Raw genomic sequence first — 19,968 nt, 5'->3', positions numbered from 1 at the left:
GAAGGTATTGGAGGATGATTAGATTCTATGGCATGGCATCATGCTCGCATCGAAAGCTGGCGTACTCAAAGAAATGTGCGCCTTTAGAGTGCGACTTCTCATTTCTTCTTCCAAGGGCTTAAGGTGAAGACGAAACCGAATCCTTCTGCCCAAACATTCGCAAGTCCCTGAGGCTTCGCTCTCCCTTGTTCACTTTGTGTTTGCAAGAAACCCACCTACCTGCCCACTCTCCATCATGGACTTAAGAGCGTGTTTTATGACTAAATCTGCAGTACTTCGTCATCCAGCTGCAGTTTGCGGCGTTTGAAGCTGCTACGCTCATTACTACACTTTGACAATACAACTTCTGAATTAAAGTCTACGTATATTGGTGGATTAAAAGAAATGGGCCTGACACAATGCAAACAGGCATTGAGGCGACTGTCATTTTTTAGTTTGCCTGTAGGGACCCAATGAACTAAGCACCTACGCGGTGCAATAGACACTGATGATGATTACTAGGATGCGGTTTGAAGAAAACCATTGACGGTAATTATTGTTACTACTTTTAAACTGTCAACCTTTTTATACAAAAAGCTTAGGCCATTGTGACTCAACTCATCATGATTCCTTCACGTGATCTTGAAACCCACGCTCGTCAAGAAAACGCCCCGCATGCTGCTTATGTAGAAAACGTGATTTCGATAAACTGCTACCCGGGCGGTCTTCAGGTAGCGTACAGTTGTCTGAATCTCCAAGGCCGCTCCCCGTCTGAAGTAATATGGATGCCCATCTAGAGACGCCCGACGTTTCCTAACGTAATCCGCTGCATCGCATCGAAACGACGTCGTTCGAGGCCGGCGCATTGTTGCAAAATTGAAGAATCAATACTAAAACTAGCACAAGTAACGCGCGTTCGTGACGCACGCCTTGTTCTATTAGCCTGCAGCTTGCTCAGCCTCTGACTTGAAGTGCATAGTGAGTGAATTAAAAAAAAAAAAAAAAACAACCTACGTAGCGCGGCAGACGTGCTCCTTGAGATTACGGCTTTCTTTTCGCCATTGCAGTATACAAACGTACCGAGGTACACGGCTAATGCGCAAAGCGAATCGAGGTCCCCGTAGTCCTTAAACGCTTCTCGACGCAGAATCAGTTTCCTTTGTCTTATATTCTGAAACAAACTAGAACAGACAAGCGTGTAGCAACGCCTGTAATGACCTCTGCCTGCAGAACAAGAAAAACAAAGCAAGAATGAAGTTAGCGGCCACCGCGAGGCTTTCAAAGCACCGCGGCCCAAGGAGCCGGGCGTGTATTGCTCGCCGAGACGTGTATGCCGTGATTATACCGACCGGCCTGAGGATTTCGCGTGCGGGCCTCGCAGGAGCGCTAGAAACGGTAAGACACGGTTTCGAAACCGCCCTGACCGCTGCCGCCGCTCCCGTTGTCCAGTGGGTCGGCCAGAGCAGCGTTCCTTGCACAATGGCTGGACTGATGCATTAGCGATACCTGATCTGTAAGGGTTAGGTTACAAAGCGTATGTTGTGGATGCACTGTCACTTTACAAAACAATCTGGTGGAATTTCGAAGGCGGATCATTCATCACCACAACCGGCGACAAGACTTGCAATTTTTCATTATCATAATCACCAGCCTTACTGCGCCCACTGCAGGGCAAAGGCCTCTCCCATAATCTCTCCAATTAACCCGGTCCTGTGCTAGCTGTGGCCAGCCTATCCCCGCAATCTTCTTAATCTCATCCGCCCACCTAACTCTCTGCCGTCCCTTGCTACGCTTGCCTTCTCTTGGAATCTACTCGTTACCCTTAATTACCATCAGTTATCTTGGCTTCATATTTCATGCCCTGCCTAATCCCATGTCTTCTTGATTTCAAGTAGGTCGTCATTAACTCGCGTTTTTTACCTGATCCACTCAGCGCTCTTACTGTATCTTAACGCTGCGCCTATCATTTTGCCTTACAATTGTTATCTCTTCTTAAATGACCTGGATCGCGATCGGCGGGCTCCTGTGCGCGGGCCAATCACTTCGTGATCTCATATTTCAGAGCACGCACTACTGATTTTGTGATTGCGAACCCTGACCAACGTGTTCTCGGTAGACGAATTTACTAATAAGAACGAATGGACTCCCGGCATGGGCTGCAGACTTCTAGCATTGAGGACTGGCTTCTGCGGACAGGTCGTCCAAATTATTTCTGAAATGAAATCTTTCTTAACCACCCCTCAGTCTTTTCAGACATGTAGATATCACGGCTAAGTATCGTTATGCTTGTTTTGCATGTTTCTTGTTTACTGTCGCCGGTACGCGGGCTTCTCATTTTCTGTTTGATGCTCGAGACGCGGCCAGATCACTCTAGAGTGACCATTATCACAAGCGTCAGCTTCTACTACGTTCATGATCCAACGGGGAGTTTTGGCCACCTTATCTGAAAATGCTCGCAGTCACTTTCAAAATTGAGAACGGCAGAAAGTGGCAGGTTTTTCTAACTCAACGATCTTCGAGTGCACTTACTGCTATCGCCGCGTCCGAGTCGTATTTTCTTTCTGGCTACTACTTCAACCATAAAGAGTTCGCTCGAGTTTCACGCCAGCTAGCTTCTCTGTTGTCTAAGGCTCTGTCCGTCCCTGTTATCGGAACCCCGCGAAAATACATTTAATCTCCGCGGCCTTAAGTTTTAGCGCTCTGCGGCACTAACGTGATTTGATGAGGCAATGTCGCACGCACGCGCGCTCACAATTACGCGCGCACACACGCAGACAGAAAATTTCGGCGAGGCCTGCTGATAATAGCTTAAACATTCTGCTGCAGCTATGCAGCTATTTTTAGTTACAAAGGTCGGTTCCATTGGCGTAGATGTGTCGGTGGCGCTACGCATCAGAAAACAGGCAAGGAGTGTTATATGGTCCGGTTCTTCTGGTGCGGTTAACGGAAACACAGAAAGTGGGTGAACGGGCTTTTCCCCAGGGATTGAAATCGGGCGGGGTGCTGAGGTTACAAAGAATCGGCAGCCATTTTTACTTTTTCACTTGTACCGTTGACGTGTGACGCACAACTAGCTACGTTTATGACTGCAACACTCATGAAAAACATGACGAAATTCCCCGTCGGGTGCAAAAAGTAAATTGTTACAAATTGAGGGGATGCCTTTAGAAAAAAACAAGAGGGTGTGTAGGAAAGTCACTGTGGCCAGTCGTATAGCGCACGCAGCGACATCCACAAGCAAACGTTATTCGATGGCGTGCTTGTAAGGCACACAGGCCCAAACCGGCCGGTGGGCGTGGCGTCTACTGCGAAAAAGAAGCCGGAAAGGCGGTAAGCAGCTTCGGACACATGGTGGAAGTTAAGGCATTCATCATCGCTCTCCTGGCTGCGTGGTAGTCAGGAGCAGGCAGCGCACTATCGCTTTAAAACCGCCCGGCGCCACGGAAAAGAGCGCCTAGCGGAGTGTGTTTATGGGTGTGGCTGTGTTCACTCTTCGGCCAGACAGGTTTGGCTTACCTTCCCCGGAGAGCCAGAATTCAAGGTACCAGAATTCCTGGTGCTACAGGGGCCACGAAAGTCGCATCTTTGAAAATCGAAGTATGATAAGACTATTGTTAAATGGCAGCTAAAGATATTCATTAACTATATGCTTTGCGATAACATAATGCTGTAACTAGCATGTGCAACCTAATTAGCTTACTATTTAACTAATGTTCTCAGTTTCACGATGTCTGCTACCGCGTGCATTACTACATCGAAGAAACCGCCCTTTAAATGTGAACTATCTTTTTTTTTTTCAAATACTATTAGCAGTCCTCCCTGAATCATCGGTAAAATGTGTGTTCCAGTCCAAACTTCACATGTCAGCGAAAAGAGCTAATGGGATTATCTGCATTTTAATTCGCTAGCGCTAGGGCATGCCGTCACACCAACACCCTGGCCATATCCGAGACGAAACTTGATGAGTGGTCAAGAGAGGTCACGTGGCACCAGGACGACATCACAACCTGCCCTTTTAGCCCACCCTGATTGGCTGAGAGGAGTCAAGAGCATAAGGAGCCGCGGTTTCATTTGGGCCGCTCGTACCCATTAGAACCTTTTGACTTGATGCTACACCCGAGTGACTATCCCTAGGGTTTTGTTATTCCTAAAGGTTATTTGAGTTTTTGCACCAGAACTGGCTGAAACAGGTCGGTATAAAGTGTTCATCATACACTGGAGGTGACGTGCGACATAGAATCGGCAGCGAGGACGACAGCAAGAGGAGTCGGCGCGCCTTGCGCTCCGCGCAATGTGAGATGAGAGCGCTCGTTCTGATGCGGATGATTTCATGGGTTTGCCACCCGAACGCACTACAGAGTACCAGGAAATGCTTTTTCTTTCCGTTTGGATCATGTATCGTCACCATCAGCCTGACTACGTCCACCGCAGGGCAAAGGCCTCTCCTACACCTCTTCAATTAACCCTGTCCTTTGCCAGCGGCGGCCACCGTATCCCTGCAAACTTCTAAATCTCATCCGCCCCCCTAACTTTCTGCCGCCCCCTGCTACGTTTGCCTTCTATTGGAATCCACTCCGTTACCCTTAAGGACCACCGGTTATCTTGCCTTCGCATTACACGCCCTGCCCAAACCCACTTCTTCCTCTTGATTTGAACTAGGATGTCATTAACCCGCGTTTGTTCCCTCACCCACTCCACCCGCTTCCGGTCTCTTAACGTTACATTATAATTTTTCTTTCTGTAGCTCGCTGCGTTGTACTGAACTTAAGCTTAACCGTCTGAACCATTATTGCCACTATGTTGTAGTACTTAGTACAATAGTACTGCGGAATGGAAGCGGTATTTGCGCGTGTAAACTGTAAAAACACAAAACACACACGGACTTAATCAGTGTCTGCTCTCTGCATGGCACAACGAACGGGAGCTTCCTCAATCTTGTTTGACCGGGCCGACTGCCTGCTCTTTTGGGCTCATCGCGGTCAGGCGCTGTCAGAGGAGGTCAAGAAGGTGAGGGCTCGCGGGGCTCCGCTGGAACGATGTCAGGAGTCTAAATCAAGCTCCCGTGGTTCCTTTATTTTTCACCTTTTATGCATCCAGATCGCCAAGAGCGAAAAGCAGTAGGCCGCCTTCTGCGTGCTTTCACTCAACGACTTTATCCCGGGACAGTTCCGGAAGAGAGCCTCCCGTCCGAAGAAGTGGGGGAAGTGCAGAAAGGCAGCGCCAATGCACAATGAACGTCTTTTACTTTATGGTCGCTCTCGGACATTGCATGGTACCGTCAGTCGGAGGAAAACTTTTATTTTCCATTCTGTTTGACTTCAGCGTTTGCGTTTAATTACCTGCTGGATTTTCTGAAAGCATATTTGCTTTTTAGAGGCCACCCAGAGACGCTACAAAAAGGAATAACCGTATATGGCAGTAAAAAGGAAATAAGCTTTCCTCTATACTGCACTCTCTTTGAGTCTCATAATAGATTTCGATCACTAAATATACTGAATGCGTACGCTTGGCAACAGAGGCATATTAATACTGCTAAGAATAGTAATCTGATGCAGTTAGCAATATGAGGAGACTTTAAAAGCGGCACCGAAGGCTTTGAGGGTTAGCAGAGAGAGGAGATTGAAACCTCGGTTACAATCTTCGTAACTACCAGAACTTCGAATCCTTTGAAGGGAGAATTTTTTTTCCCTTTGCCAGCTGTATGTATTCCTTATTTTCAGTGTTTTAAATCTACTCCAGTGCTTGGGCAGCATGTGCTGTGCCTAAAAGAAAGTGCGCTAGACGACAGCTTACACCCTTTCTACACCTATACAGGCTGATTCATGTTTAGAGTGTTGCTCCGGCATAATAACAACAATAATAAAAACACTCGCCAAGAGTACTAAGTGTAAACAGGGAGTGCGTGCCAAGTAAACACAACTTGAACGACTCTTGACACAACTGGGTATGCCAACAAGTACTGAATACTTTCGAGCGCTATTCGAGTTGTATTTAGCTTAGATGTAGTTGTTTCTAACTTCTTAGCTTAGCTTAGTTGTTTCTAATTGATTTGGAGCAAGGCTTAAGCTGCATACGCACACGGGGGCCGAGCTGTTACCTGACTCCCCCCGAGCCACCCAGTGGCTTTATAGGCGAGTGGTCTTGTTTCCAACTCGCAGATTGTATCCGCGGTTTATTTATGGGCGCGTTAGCGCAACCTATCCGTGCCATTTGGGAAGCGTTTAACCGAGATTTCGATCTGTTCTACAAGGAAAGTGGCCAAGGCGGGTGCCTTATTTAATGGTTCGATGCACAAGTTTAACAAGTAAGATTGAAATGAAGAAAAAAACCCTTATGGCTGTGAATTTTTAGATTCCAAATTGTGTCGAGAAACCGAAAATAACTGCAAAACGCCTTACAGTACTATTTCTGCAAGCGCCTAAACGGCGATTAAGACTGATTAAAACAAAACTAGCAACACACGGCACAATAATGCGAAGTAACGCGTGAAGCCGAGTTGGGTAGGTTTGGCGCGCCTGTTTTGTGCTGTGTGGCTACGTAGGGAATTTGGCACAGGAAGCAGGACTGCAGACAGCGTAACGCCTCGCAGGAAGGAGCAGAAAACGAGGCCAAAGACGTGGCCATGTAGTGAGCCGGAAAAGAGCCACGCGCAAAAGAGCAAGAGAGCCACGCTTGGTCCTTATCGTACCACAGCGCAGACGGACGTGGGAGAAAAAGTAAACTATCTCTAACGCCAAAGAAAAAAGCTGTGAAGGCTGTCGCCTAAAAGAAAAGCGCTGCTATAAGCGTGTTTTGAAACAAGGAAGGTCGGCAAGCAATAGTGCATCGCCTTGTTACTGCTGATTATGCACCATCAGAAGGGCGGATGCATAAAAAAGTGGCACCTGCAGATTTTTTTCAGCCGACTGCATACTGGCGAACTTACTGGATGCGGCAGAAGCACGTTGTTGTACAACGCGTGAAATTTATAGCTCCTCGTTATGGTCCGCTACCTCGTCAACGCGAGCTGGTCGAAAAAAAATTTGAAATTTCTCCTGGGTACCATCGAGCATCTACTATTGGACATCTGCAGTTATGTCCTAAAAGTAGGCGTTATGCACTTGACAGATAAGAAGCTACTGGCGGGTTATTTGACTCGTGTCATGATGGCATGGATTCATAGCTCACAGTAAATGAGGTTAGTGTTAATAGATAGAGAGCATCTATGGAGGTGATTGCAATGTCTCTCTTATTAATAGTCACTATGGCTACAGCCCGAGATAACATTATATACAGCCCTTGATCTCTCCTGAGAAATATTAGGCGTTTCTATGGACGATAACTTAGTTTGCCTTTCGGGCCAAAGACATATTTAATTCTATCAGAGACTTGCAAGTTGAGAAGCGTGGCTGAATCTATAATTACATTCGTCCAAATTCGTACCTCTTAGTTAATTGTTGACGCGTTACCACAGGGTTTCCGAAACCCCGCGTTTTGCTTTACTTCAGTGCAAAAAGACAACATGCACAAATTATTGTGCATATTCGAATTGCATAAGTGTACACAACTGCCTAAAACAAAGCAGCGAGTTTAATATAATACAGTGCGGTATAGTCAAATAAAGCAAATAATGATGCTTATGAGGATTTAGTGTAAAGAGCAATATGGGTAAAATGTTCATGGGATCAAAAGTCCGTGTCCCCTATCTCTTTACCCCCGAAGAGCCGATCGCCAGGCCGGGGGAAAGCCTGTACTCATTAGAAAACTGGTGGGTACCAGACCGAAAAGAATAGACAGACCACACAAGCATTGACTATTGAATGTGGTTATGCACGAGTGCATGGGGTTCTCTGTGACCTGTCCATTAAACACGCCGCAGGTGCTGTGCTGTTGGCTGGTGGCGGGAACCAGCGGCCAGCGGTACCAGCAGCAGCAGCAGCGACAAGAACCGGTGGCAGCAGCTGGAAAACCGCAGCAGCAGCAGCCGCCGTACTACCGGGACGCCCTGCCCAAGTCAGCGCCCGCCATCCCGCGCTACTACCCTCCGGCGCCCGTGCACTACGTAAGCATTGGCGATCGACTCGACGGCGAGTACAAGTTCGGCTACGACTCCGGAAATGGGCCGGCGGGGCAGAGCTACCGCCAGGAGTTCCGGCTGCCCGACGGCAGCATCCGGGGCTCCTACGGCTACGTGGACTCGCGGGGCCATATGCGCAAGGTGCACTATAGCGCGGGCCAGAGGGGCTTCGTCATCCTCAAGGACGAACGCATCCTGGACAAGGAGCCACCCAAGGATGGCCTCCTCGTGACGACAGACTCCCTCCGCGCGACCACGCCCCTTCCGCCTAAGGTCCTGAGCCCTGCCTTTTGCAACTCGGTTGTGGGGACAGTGGCATTGCGACTGAGCTCAGAGCTTGCAGTTACTTTTTGGGACCATTTGGGAGCAAAGTCCTGTAGTGCTCCTTGAAGACCTCTAGAGCTAAACGTGTAAACAGAGCGAACGCGAATCATCGGCGTAAGGAAGCTTTGCAAATCGTAGCCGTCTAGTATATTTAAGAAATTACAATCTCTCGTGCAAGCGGATACACGCTCTACCTTTGAGCGGTGGAACAGATTGCAGGTATTATTAAGCTTGGGTGCTCGTACGTACATAATTAGAAGTCTTTGTGGTGTCAGATATATTTCGCATGCAGCATCTGACAAGGAGTCGTGACCACAAATATCTTTAAAGAAATCTTTAAAAAAGATACTGGGTATCACATGCTCGACCTTTATTTTATGTCGATGTATTTTTCGGGTGATGTGTATGCTCATATATATCTTAAAATATTAGATACATGTGGTATTATGGGGCATCGAACAGTAATATTGGGGCTTCCCTCGCTGGATTCAAACTCGATAATTGTTCTGTTTACATTAATCAGGGCTCAAGTACTCCCACTCAGTGACCATACTTTAGTGGTTCACTTCTTTCATTTCATATGCTTCGGGCTGCCATAAAATTAAGTTCGCGTAAACTGGTCACATAAAATATTCATTCCGCTTCTGTCATGTCCAGGGAGGACGCTAGCAGAAAGAGGCGCATTTTTTGAAAGTTTGGGCTTTCTTAAAGTTACTTTCCCGCCTCGCAGGCACAAAACTGTCGTAAAACTCTTTTAGATTTTGCACCTCAAAAAGCTCTGTACTTTCATTTTCTTCGTAAGATCGCAACACGCCATACCCGGGACTTGCAGCCTGTTATTAACCGCAACGCAATTCGAACAACCTTGCCTTGAAGGGTATTGCCTTTTTCTACTTGGTGGCAGAATTCGGTGCTAATATACATTACAACAAGAAAGTAAACAAACTCCCTCTACCTTTCCTTTCTCCTCTGGGCAATGAAAGGACCACTTTAGCTTCAGCGCACGCCTCCTCCCACTAAGACTGACTTCGCTCGCTCCCAGATTTGCTGACTAGAATCCGGAATTACTTCACTTCGTTAGGTATTTTTCTCTCACTTCGAAGCACTGTCTATCAGTTCTTCATTCTCGTTAGAGAATAGACAATTTCTTAGTCTGGAATGGTGACGTCATTGAGTGCTTACTCATGACAGGTTTCCTGCAACTATTTATACTACTGCCTCTGCGATACCGCAATCACCGGAAGGAAGGGGAAAATGAAGAGTTTGTAGAATAGGGCCACCTTAAAGGGATAGAATATGTAAAACTTGGAGGGAAAGTGTGTGAAGTCTTCGTGCCAGCACTTCAAATGGGGACGCAATCGCGGCATAAATCCGCGACAACGTTCAGCTTCTCCGCAGCGCGCAGCTCTAGGCAGGCGGAGCATTGATGGTGTAATGCACGGAGGCGCTACAATTTCTAACGAAGAAACGTTTGTCTAAAGAAAAAAACCTACGCCACTGAAAGTAACGTCCACAAAGCGTTATTTGGCGGCACCTACGACGATGGCAGGATGTTGGCAAATGCAAAGTCAATCCGAAGTTTCAGCAGCAATGACTACATCACCGAGCTTCTCCGCACTCCTCCTGCGCAATGAAAAGCAGTCTGAATATCGTCACGACTTGAATAAGCGATTACATCACCATTTTAAATGCTGGCACAAAACTTGGCATGCTTTTCCTAGAAGCTTCTTACAATTGAATCCTTGATTCTCACTGAATCTACTAGAAAAAAATCTATTTCGATTTCCCATAAAAAGACAAACAGCATTTGCCGACAATGTCCCATTACCTACAGGGTACTGTGTTATCGTATTATTGCGGTAGCCAATCACAACAGCAAATGAAATTAATGCTTTAATATTTGCACCCTAAAACAAGTCAGTGGCTTCAAAAATCAAGACTGGACTATTTAATTGCTGCGACGGAGCATTTTCCAGTGGTCGTGACTTTGAGAAGTGCTTCACGGCAGACTTAATTTGTGACTATAGCTGTCGCTCTAAAACCCACAAGAGGTTTTTGTCGTCGCAATTAACTAACCTCACTTTCATCTTGCAGGTCGAGGACGTGCCCGCGCAAGAACTGCTGCCCAGGGCCCCGCAGTTCCAGGAGGAGAGCCGCCAGGTGGAGACGCAGCAGTCGCCCCAAGCAGCCGCTGTGGCCCCGGTGCCGCTTCCTTCCAAGTCGGCGCAGGAGATACAGGCCGAGTACTACCGCAGCCAGCTGTACGCCGCGCCCACTGTGAACAGGCAGCAGTACGCCGAGCCCGACGCTGCCGCGGCCACACCGCTGCCCTCCGAGGAATCGCCGCAGCAGCCGCTGCCGAAGCCTAAGCTCTCCAGGCCTCGGCCGCACAGGAGGAGGTACGGAGAGCATCGACATCGTCAGGTGTACGCACAGCCTCCCGTCGTAAACAGGATGCTGCTTTCCTACAACATCGGCACTGGATACTATTAAGGGATTCCTCCGGAAACCATCCTGCTCTGAGACCTCAAGTTTTTCTCAACTATCGGAAGGTGTGATGAAGGCCGCGCAGTTGGGAGAGTATCCCGGAGGTTTCCTCGCCCCCATTCCTCAAAAACTGAATGGCGTCAGCTTTTTGCAGAAACTTTTACACCAAAGCAATGATATGTCAGTTCAACCGAAGATATTGTAGCGTCTATTCTTCTCATTGTGGAAGTGATATACCCGTGATGTAACTTGGAGCCCTGTAGTTCGGCCAAGCTCGCTGCCTTCCCAACATTCTCTACCCATGTGCAGTCTATCAACTGTCCGTACATATTTTTGTTATTGCATCACATATTTCTTTTAGTTTATAAACTTCTGTGAACTTGCGCCCCGTTTTTAATTAAAGCTATAACGTTGACCCGCATAACCTATGCCACAAACGGCTGCAAGCAACTCTGAATGCCACACTTGAGTTTTTTTTCTTGTTGTTTTAAGAGGTTTATTTTTCAGTACTCAAATACAGTGACATAAATTTGTGTATAAAGTATCAGCAAATTAGATTTTTCTAATTACGTTATTCTAACCTTTCCTATTATTATAACCAAAGGAAACGTGGCTGAAGTAAGCAGGACAAAAAAATGCACTGAACACCGATGACGCTTCAATAAAGGTCCCACAGACCCTTGCGTCCTGTAACTAGTAGCGAACGATATTTATGAATATTAACTTAAACTCACAACGAAGCCCTGCGACAGCTATTGTACAGAATGTCGACGATACTTTATGAAACATCGAAACGCCCCACAACATATGTGCATATTCTATTTCAACTTTGTTAGCATCTTGCTTCATTCAACACCATTTCCTACCATTAATTACACACACCGACGACGTGCATCCAATTGCAGAACATTTCGTCACTAGTATTACAAAACTGGCGATACACTATAAAAGGACAAAATAAACTGAGTTGAACTTCTACATGTATTTTACAACATTGTCTCCTCTGGTCTTTAATTTGGCCTAGCGAGGTAAGAATGAGGCATGGATGCACGAAAGCATGTGAAATGTAAGCATGGATGCATGTAAGCATGGTTTCCATCATAAAAAAATCAAGTAGGTAATTGTATCCACCTAAAATTGTGAGTGATAGGCGCGCAAAATTAATAAAAAAAAAGTAGCAAGTACCGGCAACACAGGGCAAACTGCTCGGTATTTATGTTGACACAGGTGGAAATGATATGCATCTAAGGCTTTCAGGTTGAAAACAAAGGATAATCTTCAAAAGACGCGCTGTAGAATCCTGCTTGCTATTCGTAAAGTTCCGGAACGGGCAAAGCAAATCTAACCTAGCAGACTGCTTTGTATGAAGTTCTTTCCGGAAGTCTGAAACCAAATGCGGCGCAGTGCAGTTCGGAGAGGAATGATAAATTGAACACGTGTAGTTTTTATGTACTCCATCGTATTCTATTATGACCGTACGGCCTTAAGCAACCTGTTTGACCCGATGTACAGAGGTTCGCTTGTAGAACATACTAAGCCGCTAGGAAGCCTGAACCTATTCCGCCAAAGGCATAAATTCCTTACCGGCCTAACCTTTCCCTCAAAATTTGGCAAATCCCTATCGACAAGCCCGAGTAATATTTGCGTGCTTTATTCGAAGCACGTGAAGATTTTTCATGAAAGCAGCCATGAAGATCATTTTGCGCATATAAAATGGCGCGCTGGCATGATAAGTACCAGTTTCACGTGTATGCGAATTAAAAAGTTATCAAGAGAAAAATATATTTCTCAGTGTTTACGTTCTGCTACGTAACGCACTAAACTCAGCGAAAGCTGCCGCGGCCCAGATGCCTCTCTTTTGGAAATGGGTGCATCTACAGTGGAGTCTAAGACCTACTTGCTTTGTGCCAGCGTAGACTACGACAGCGATAGCAACAGGCGCACAGTCACGTACCTTGTGCAGGTCTTGTGGGCGGCTCCAGTCATGTGGTGACAAGCTACTGGTCCCGTGACCGAATGTTGACAGTCTATGCTTTGAATCCACTGTGGTGGGCTCCATATAACAGCTCTCGCTGTAAAGGAATCCAATTTGTCCGACAAAATGAGTGAACGGCAGGAGCACGCAGAAAACAAGTGTTATTTTGATGTCAGTCACTTTGTCTGCAAAGAGAATTCACTCTTATTGCTAGTGATGATTGAGAGTGCACATAACCAAATGATCTGAAGTGCCTGAGCTTTCACAAAGTATTTGTAATAGATCCTGTGGCTGTGACCGACAAGTTGAGTTTGTTGAGCCGGCCTTAGTTACGCAGCTTTTTAATAACTTATGTTTTGCAATCTCTTCCGTCACATTCCAGGAAGCGTCCGAAGAAGACCACCACCACCACGACTACAACAGAAGCCCCTGTTGAGGAAGCAAAGAGTGAGGAAGTTTCTGGCCCAGCGGAACCAGCTGCATCTGCAGCGCCTCCACAAGCCGATCCCTCGCCTACGCCTCAACGAAGCCTTCCTTTCTTGAGACCTCGCAAGCTCGAGCGACCGCCCTTGGCCCATCTTCCTCCGGCAGGACAACGCCAAACTTCCGTTCAGGGACCACCGCCACTTCAGCCGCCACCGCTCGACGAAGGACCACCGCTGGCTCAGTTCCCGATCCCTGACGTGCAGCCCCGACCACCGCCACTGCAGCGTCCACCAAACCAGCAACAAGCACAGCTTCAAGTGCAGAGAGCACTACAAGGTCACGGTGCTCCTCAAGTTATACAGAGACAGCACACATCACAACGCAGACCCCCTGCAGCTGCTACACCGCCACCTGTTCAACAACGCCAGCCACAGCCGGCGAGGGACATAGAAGTACACAGGGCGCCTCAACGCGTCTTCGGCTCTGGGCAACGCCATTCGCAACCTGCACGCGTCCCCGAAGTGGACCGCTCCACGCCCGCACCAGCTGAGCCAGAAGACGAGCCTTACGTGCCACCGCGAACGCTGGTTGACTCGACTCACGGCATTCCCGGAGGGGCTAGCTTTGGATTCGGTCAGAGGCTTAGTGCGAGACGCAACTCGCAGACAATCGTGGCCCAGCCGGACCAAAGCCGTGACCCTGGCGTACAGGCAGAGCAGCGGCCTACGCCTGCACCCCGCCAAAGGAGTCGCTATCAGACTACCAGGAGATCTCGCCGCCCGACGCTTTCCATCGAGTCCGAGTTTGCTGATCCCATAAATTTTCCAGTGACCAGGGCACCACATCGTTTTTCAAGCGGTCTGTCTTCAAAGAGGAGGCGCGTCAAGGTCTCCAAACCTGTACAACTCGCCCAGGTCGTTCCTGAGGAGGAAGTCACGACGCCGGCACCCACGACGACTACTACGCCTGAGCCCCCACCAACGACCACTACGAGCGTAGCGACACCGCTGACGTTGCCGGCTGTCACAGTTTCTTCTACGCCCGGCTTGGTAACGCCTTTGTTCCCCTCTGCCGAGCAGTCATTCTACAGAACGCATGGCCTCCCGCCAAGCCCATACAATGCCTTCGGTGTTGGCGTCACTGCACCACAGCCACCATTCACTCAACCATCCCCTTTCACTCCTTCGGTTGCCGAACAGGTAACTCCTCCAGTGACATCGGCACCCCGAGAAACTCCTGCGCCCGTAGTTGAGCAGTCTTTCGCTCCGACACAGAGGCCTCTAGACAGACCAGATCCAGTTCCGCCGCTGCAGAGACCTCCTTTGAGGCAGCTGGAGCAATTTCCATTGCCTCCTCAACGCCAAGTATCTGTACTCGGACAGTCCCCTTCGCTGCTCCCAGGCCAGGCCCCACCAGGCCTTAATTCACCATACCCTCAAAGGCCTATCTATCAGCTTCCCGGATTCACTCCTGGACAGCGACTTCCCATCCCGCAACACTACATTCCTGCCGCCCCATTCATTCCAAGAAACAATACATTCTTGGCGCAAGACGTTCCAATACCAGGCCAAGGAAGGACAGTGCCACCTGATACGGTAGTTTCGCCTCCTGTAAGAAACAGAACGTCGGAAGCTATTCCTCTGCCAGTTCAGCGCTTTGTTGACGTCCCACCACAAGGTGGATTTAGACAGCAAGGGCCAACATTTGCGAACCCATTCTCCTCTGTGCAGCCGGCTCACGTATTTGGACCGCCAGGTCCTAATGCTCCGCCTTTCCGCGGATTTCCTGACCAGTATCCCGGTGCTCAGTTCCGCGGTCTACCAGCACCAGGAGTAGTCGATTCGCAGTTCCAGCGCCAGAATCCATTATCACTTCCCAGTCAGGGGGGACCGTCTCAGACAACGCCCAGTCAACAGCAGAACACTTACGTCACAGAAGCCACACCATTCGCCCAAGTGAGCGATTTGGGAACCACGCCCCTTTCTCTGAGCACACCTTCAACTCCAGCAGAAGGCCAATTTGTCGATGATGCTGGAACAACTGTGCAGCTTCCCACGCCCGCTCCCCCTTCAGCGTCTTCTCTTTCGACGCTGGATGACGAACGGACAACGACAGCTCCGTTCGAATTCCAGACGCCGCGACCTGCTATCGTCCAGTATCAGAGTCCCGCTAGACCTGGCCCGCAATTCGCGACATCGCCTGCTTTACCACAGTACCAGACTACTCCGAGACCGGCGCCGCAGTTCCAGCAGTCTCTCGAGCCGCAGCAACGCCCGACAGTAGCTCCTCCTCAGTCACAGCCGTCAGCGCCGGCATCGCCAGCTTCAGGCCAGAGTCACTTCAGGCTCGGCGCACCACAGCAGCAGCAACAGCAGCAGAACGCGATCGGTGCCCAGCCGCAGTTCAACAGCATTGCAGGCGTTCAGCAGGGCTACGACCCTTACCAACAGTATGGAGGTGGCTACCAGGTTGGAAACACCCTGTTCAATCCCGCCCAGCAGACGTCTCAGGACCTAGGTGGCTACCAGCTTCCAGATACAGGTCCATTCCAGGCCCAGTTTGGAGGTCCTTATCAGCCTCAGTACAGCACTATCGATGGTTATCCGCAGTACCAGACAACCTCGGGTCTGGGAGACATCAGAGGTAGCGGATCGAACCAGCAAGGAACTGTACAGGGCTACAGAACTACAGCCCCTCCCATTTACGACAGAACATTGCTTTCATATGACATAGGGGTACCTCTGAGATCATAGTCGTCAGGCTACATCATTTTCTGAAAAGTTTCGGTTTTACAAACCTACTTATCCAGGTGTAAACTGCAGGCATTTAGGATTTCAGCTTAGCGAGTGTTGAAGTTGGCTGGCTGTAAGAGCTTTTCTTAGACACTGGACTTGTTGAGAAGCCAAGAGTATCGCTTCGCAGCACAGTAACGGGTATGCGCGCTCAATGACATCAACTTTGGCGCACAGGTAGCGTTTTTCCTTTGACACAAGCGCGATGCTGCGACAGCAGTGTAACGATCGAAACATCTTATAGTCGCCCTGCGTAAAGATTGAAAGTGTAAGTTTTGAGAAATGGTTCAAAGGCGTTGTGGTACTGTGGAATTTAGAATTGACAGTAACGGTCACCTTACCCGTTAGGGAGTATTTTAGAGTTTCTCCAGCTGCTTGCCCTTGCGATGAATTTGCTGTCCTTGGACAGTAGAGGGTACGTTGGTTTCACGTCAGTGAAGAGGAGGTGCGCTGTTCAAGGAATCATTTTTGTAAATTACTCTTTGTCTTTCGAGCTTTGCATGAGCTAATATCCTTACACGACGCTGTACAAACCTTCCTGCCCATATTTTTGTGCGTGGGATGGTACACATCCGGGTCTAAATAACGCCAGGAGAGCTTCATAAAACGATTAGAGGAACCGCCTGCATGAGAATAGAGCAATAATGAGCTCTAACAAATTTTCTGAGCTTCCCTTCGATTACAAAGTTCTAGAGATATCAAGCTGCAAAAGTGCCCAGTTTGCTGGTCTGCTTGGGAACCATTCGTATCATAAGAAATAGGCTAATTTCGAGGCGGTAATTGAATGCCTTACACCCGCTGAATGTTACAGGGGCACCGAACACACCTGCGATGAGTAAAGAATATAATGTCCATAATTTGCTGAAGTAGACACTGCGAGGAAATGGGGTGCCATTCTTGGTAGCTTCCTTGTACACTAATCAATACAGATGATGGCTATCCGCCATAGAACTTTCAATAGAAAAATGTGCCTTTTTCTTTTGTTTGTAAACATTTTTGCCTCCAATTATGCTGCCTGGATAAGCACTGGAATATAAATTCCTAGTTTTGTCTTATCATCTATGATGTTCTTGGTATTGTCTTGTGCTTGTCACTGAACTGTACAACTACCTTAACTCAGCCATCTTTTCTTTCTCTTAGCCATGTATTTTGCTCAATGCTCTCCTTCGCCGTTGCTTCTAGGAATAGAAAGCAGATTTCAAAAAGCAGCACTGGTGTTTCTTATCTGGTAGGATGTTGGATGTATAGGATGTCTCATGTTGGTAGACTTAGGAGTGCTCGCTACAAGTTTCTTCATACTTGCGGTGTCGCTCATTTAGCCCACGAGAATAGTGTCAACAGATGTTTTCGCGGTATTCTGGCTGCTTAATACTAAATAAACTGCCATATTTGATTTATTTTAAGTAAGGACCGTCAATTGTGTTAAGAAAAATCCGTTTCTTCATGCCATCTTGCATGTGTAACTGAGAAAAGAGTGCTAAAAAGATAAGGCAGCAAAGTATCCGAATTTTCCTCAGTCTGTACTTTATGCGTGTCGTAGCGCGATGAAGATTTATTTACTCCAGGCAGTTTGGCTCTGTTCTGCAAGCACGACGCTGAAAGTTCGTTTTCTTCCTCCCACTGTCAGTATTTTCAAACGTCTGTGTTTTCTCCCATATGTGCTTTACGTTAGGATGTGTCTGCTTTTTTTTTTGCACGTTGCTCTTTTCATTTGCTCGCAATATAGCGACGCTTCCGGAGTGCGTGAGTGACGTGATCCGGGAATGACTGAGTCGTATTTGTGATTTGTTTGTGTGAAAAGGTAAAGCCTTGTTCGAACAAACTTGTAAAGTAAGCCATTGGTAGCTGCCCACGACAAATATTTCTGCGGCTATCCAAACGACTGGCTCTTCGACGCAAACTGGTTCACCTTTTTCGGACTTAACTACTCTTAATATCATGCACACTTTATACGGTTTCTTAAACGAAAATCTAGGCGTATCTGAGAGAGTTTGAACATTGCTAACAAGTCGCTCACTGGTCACGCTCTTATGACGAGTGAATGCGAACTTGAGCTATTGTAGCTTATGTGTCGCTTCTTAATTATGGCGATAGCTTGTGCAGGGCACACCACCTGACAGGGGACGCGTTTTGCACCCGAAGGTATCAGCCGCAGTAAGCGTAGCAAACGGAAATCTGTTTTCAGCTCTTCGCACCGGAACGACACCCAAGGTTGTTATTGAAGGCGTAAGCGCGCGGTACAGGGTTCTAAAAGTGATGTGTGCATGCTTTCATTTCAACTGTCGTGGGCACTTCGGAGAAGCGGAGGAGCTCTTAGATGATTTTTGTGCTGATAATGATGTGCCTTAGTTCATATATAACATCAAACTGTTTACTCATGTAACCTTAAGTTTATTTCAGTATATTTCGCTAAGAAAGAATGTGTATATATGTCACTCTAGGTGTTGTGCATAAAGCAAATCAAGAATATGATATATATGAGGCTTCGTGACTGCCGTGTTTGTTACGACAAGGTTTTACTTTATTGTTGAAATAAAAAAAATGATTTGTTATCTTTTGTGTGCCTATTCTTTTTGGAATGTTTGCGGTTGGGCAGCACTGGCAGCCTAATCCCCAACACCCGGTAGTTTTTCAGGTCGGTATCCCTCAGGTCGGTATCCGTCAAGTATACGAGTTCTCAAATTTTGGCAAATCCCGTGGCCAAAGCTGTGTCCGAGTTTTTGCGCCCGAATCTCGGTAGATACTGTCCCAACCTAGGCAAGAAGGTGCCCGATCCTAGGCAGATAGTATACAAACAGAGAAATCGAATGGAGAAGGTCTTACATTAATGTAACAAGATTGCGCAATGCGGAAGTTATTTTAAAAAATGCACTCTCGCTCGTGGTAGAGAGTAGACGCAAGCATTAAATGTTTTGCAGTACCGGCGTAGCACATTCTAAAGAATAAACCTCGTTCCAAGGCAGGGTCTTGTCCCGGCCGAACACAACCGTCCGTCCGCTGGGGCCACTACCTTCCACCTCCCTCACTGTTTACAAAGGGTTCCGCGCCGCGCCGAAGGATGGCGCCATGGTTCGGCAAGAGATTGCGTGGTTCAATGTCCGCGTCTCAGCCCGAGACGAGTTACCCGCGAACACGTGGATTGCCTAACACACGCGGCGTTCTCGCTAGTCATGCGGGCTATGCGTGCATTGCTCGGGCTGCACGACAGAGCGTATAGGCTTCTTCGCGCCGCGCGCTGGCTTCGCTCGCAACGTGACTACGCTCTTTGTCGGTAGTTCCTTACACCGCTACCAAACCCGCGATGAGTGCGGACACGACGTTCCGAGCCTGCGGAATATAGTGCAAGTATAACATGGACATGTGGGATAGTGCGTTACAAAGTGCGCGTGCTCCGAACGCTGTTTATTATGGCGGACTTGACGTATGCTCCCTCACGTGCCGTGTTTGCCAAAAGTAACCGAACAGCTGTGCCGGAGGCCGGAGCGGTCTCTCAGCCGAGCGGCGGCGCTGCTCCCCGGCTACTAGTGTAAATTGTGTGACATAAAGCGCCTTCGTTCGGCTGCAAGCCCGCTTCGGCCTCCGGCACAGCTGTTCGGTTACTTTTGGCAAAGTCGGTACTCTAAAGGCCAGGCCTAGCGTGCACGACTTGCATACGCTAAGATTACGTTCCCAACAAGACGGCCCGCTCTGAAGCAGAAACCTTCGCTTCGGAGGGAATTCGTCCTTTTCATACCGAGCAATGCTTGAGAAAAGCATTTTTCAGCGGGAAAGAGCTTAGGAACAGTTTTTTTCATTTATTCTAAGGTTTCACTATAACAGTCACTATATCCGCCGGCTTCCCATCGGCAGGCTTGCATTTTTTTTTGTCATTAACGTTGTTGCTATAGTCAAAAACGTTCCCCTTAGGTTTTCGATGGCAGTATGAACTG

At 48.0% G+C, this 19,968-nt stretch overlaps 1 protein-coding gene across 2 annotated transcripts in view; it reads left to right on the top strand.

Moving 5' to 3' along the window:
• LOC149362583 (uncharacterized) overlaps positions 1-18,527 on the top strand; it is a 52,221-nt gene extending 33,694 nt beyond the window's left edge. The window contains exons 2-4 of one of the 2 annotated variants that reach the window (XM_089573109.1): positions 7,838-8,020; positions 10,454-10,758; positions 13,204-18,527. In XM_089573109.1, the coding sequence (XP_089429235.1) occupies positions 7,838-8,020; positions 10,454-10,758; positions 13,204-16,000 (3,285 nt within the window). In that variant the 3' untranslated portion in view covers positions 16,001-18,527. Of the gene's footprint in view, positions 1-7,837; positions 8,309-10,453; positions 10,759-13,203 lie in introns of both variants that reach the window. The other variant, XM_089573108.1, reaches the window with a different exon arrangement.
• The last annotated feature ends 1,441 nt before the right edge of the window (positions 18,528-19,968 follow it).

The sequence above is a fragment of the Amblyomma mixtum genome, chromosome 2, assembly GCF_055824585.1.
Source record: "Amblyomma mixtum isolate Tamu chromosome 2, ASM5582458v1, whole genome shotgun sequence".
Taxonomy (NCBI): domain Eukaryota; kingdom Metazoa; phylum Arthropoda; class Arachnida; order Ixodida; family Ixodidae; genus Amblyomma; species Amblyomma mixtum.
The sequence above is the reverse complement of the archived record's forward strand: the minus strand, read 5'-3'. Positions and strand labels throughout refer to the sequence as shown.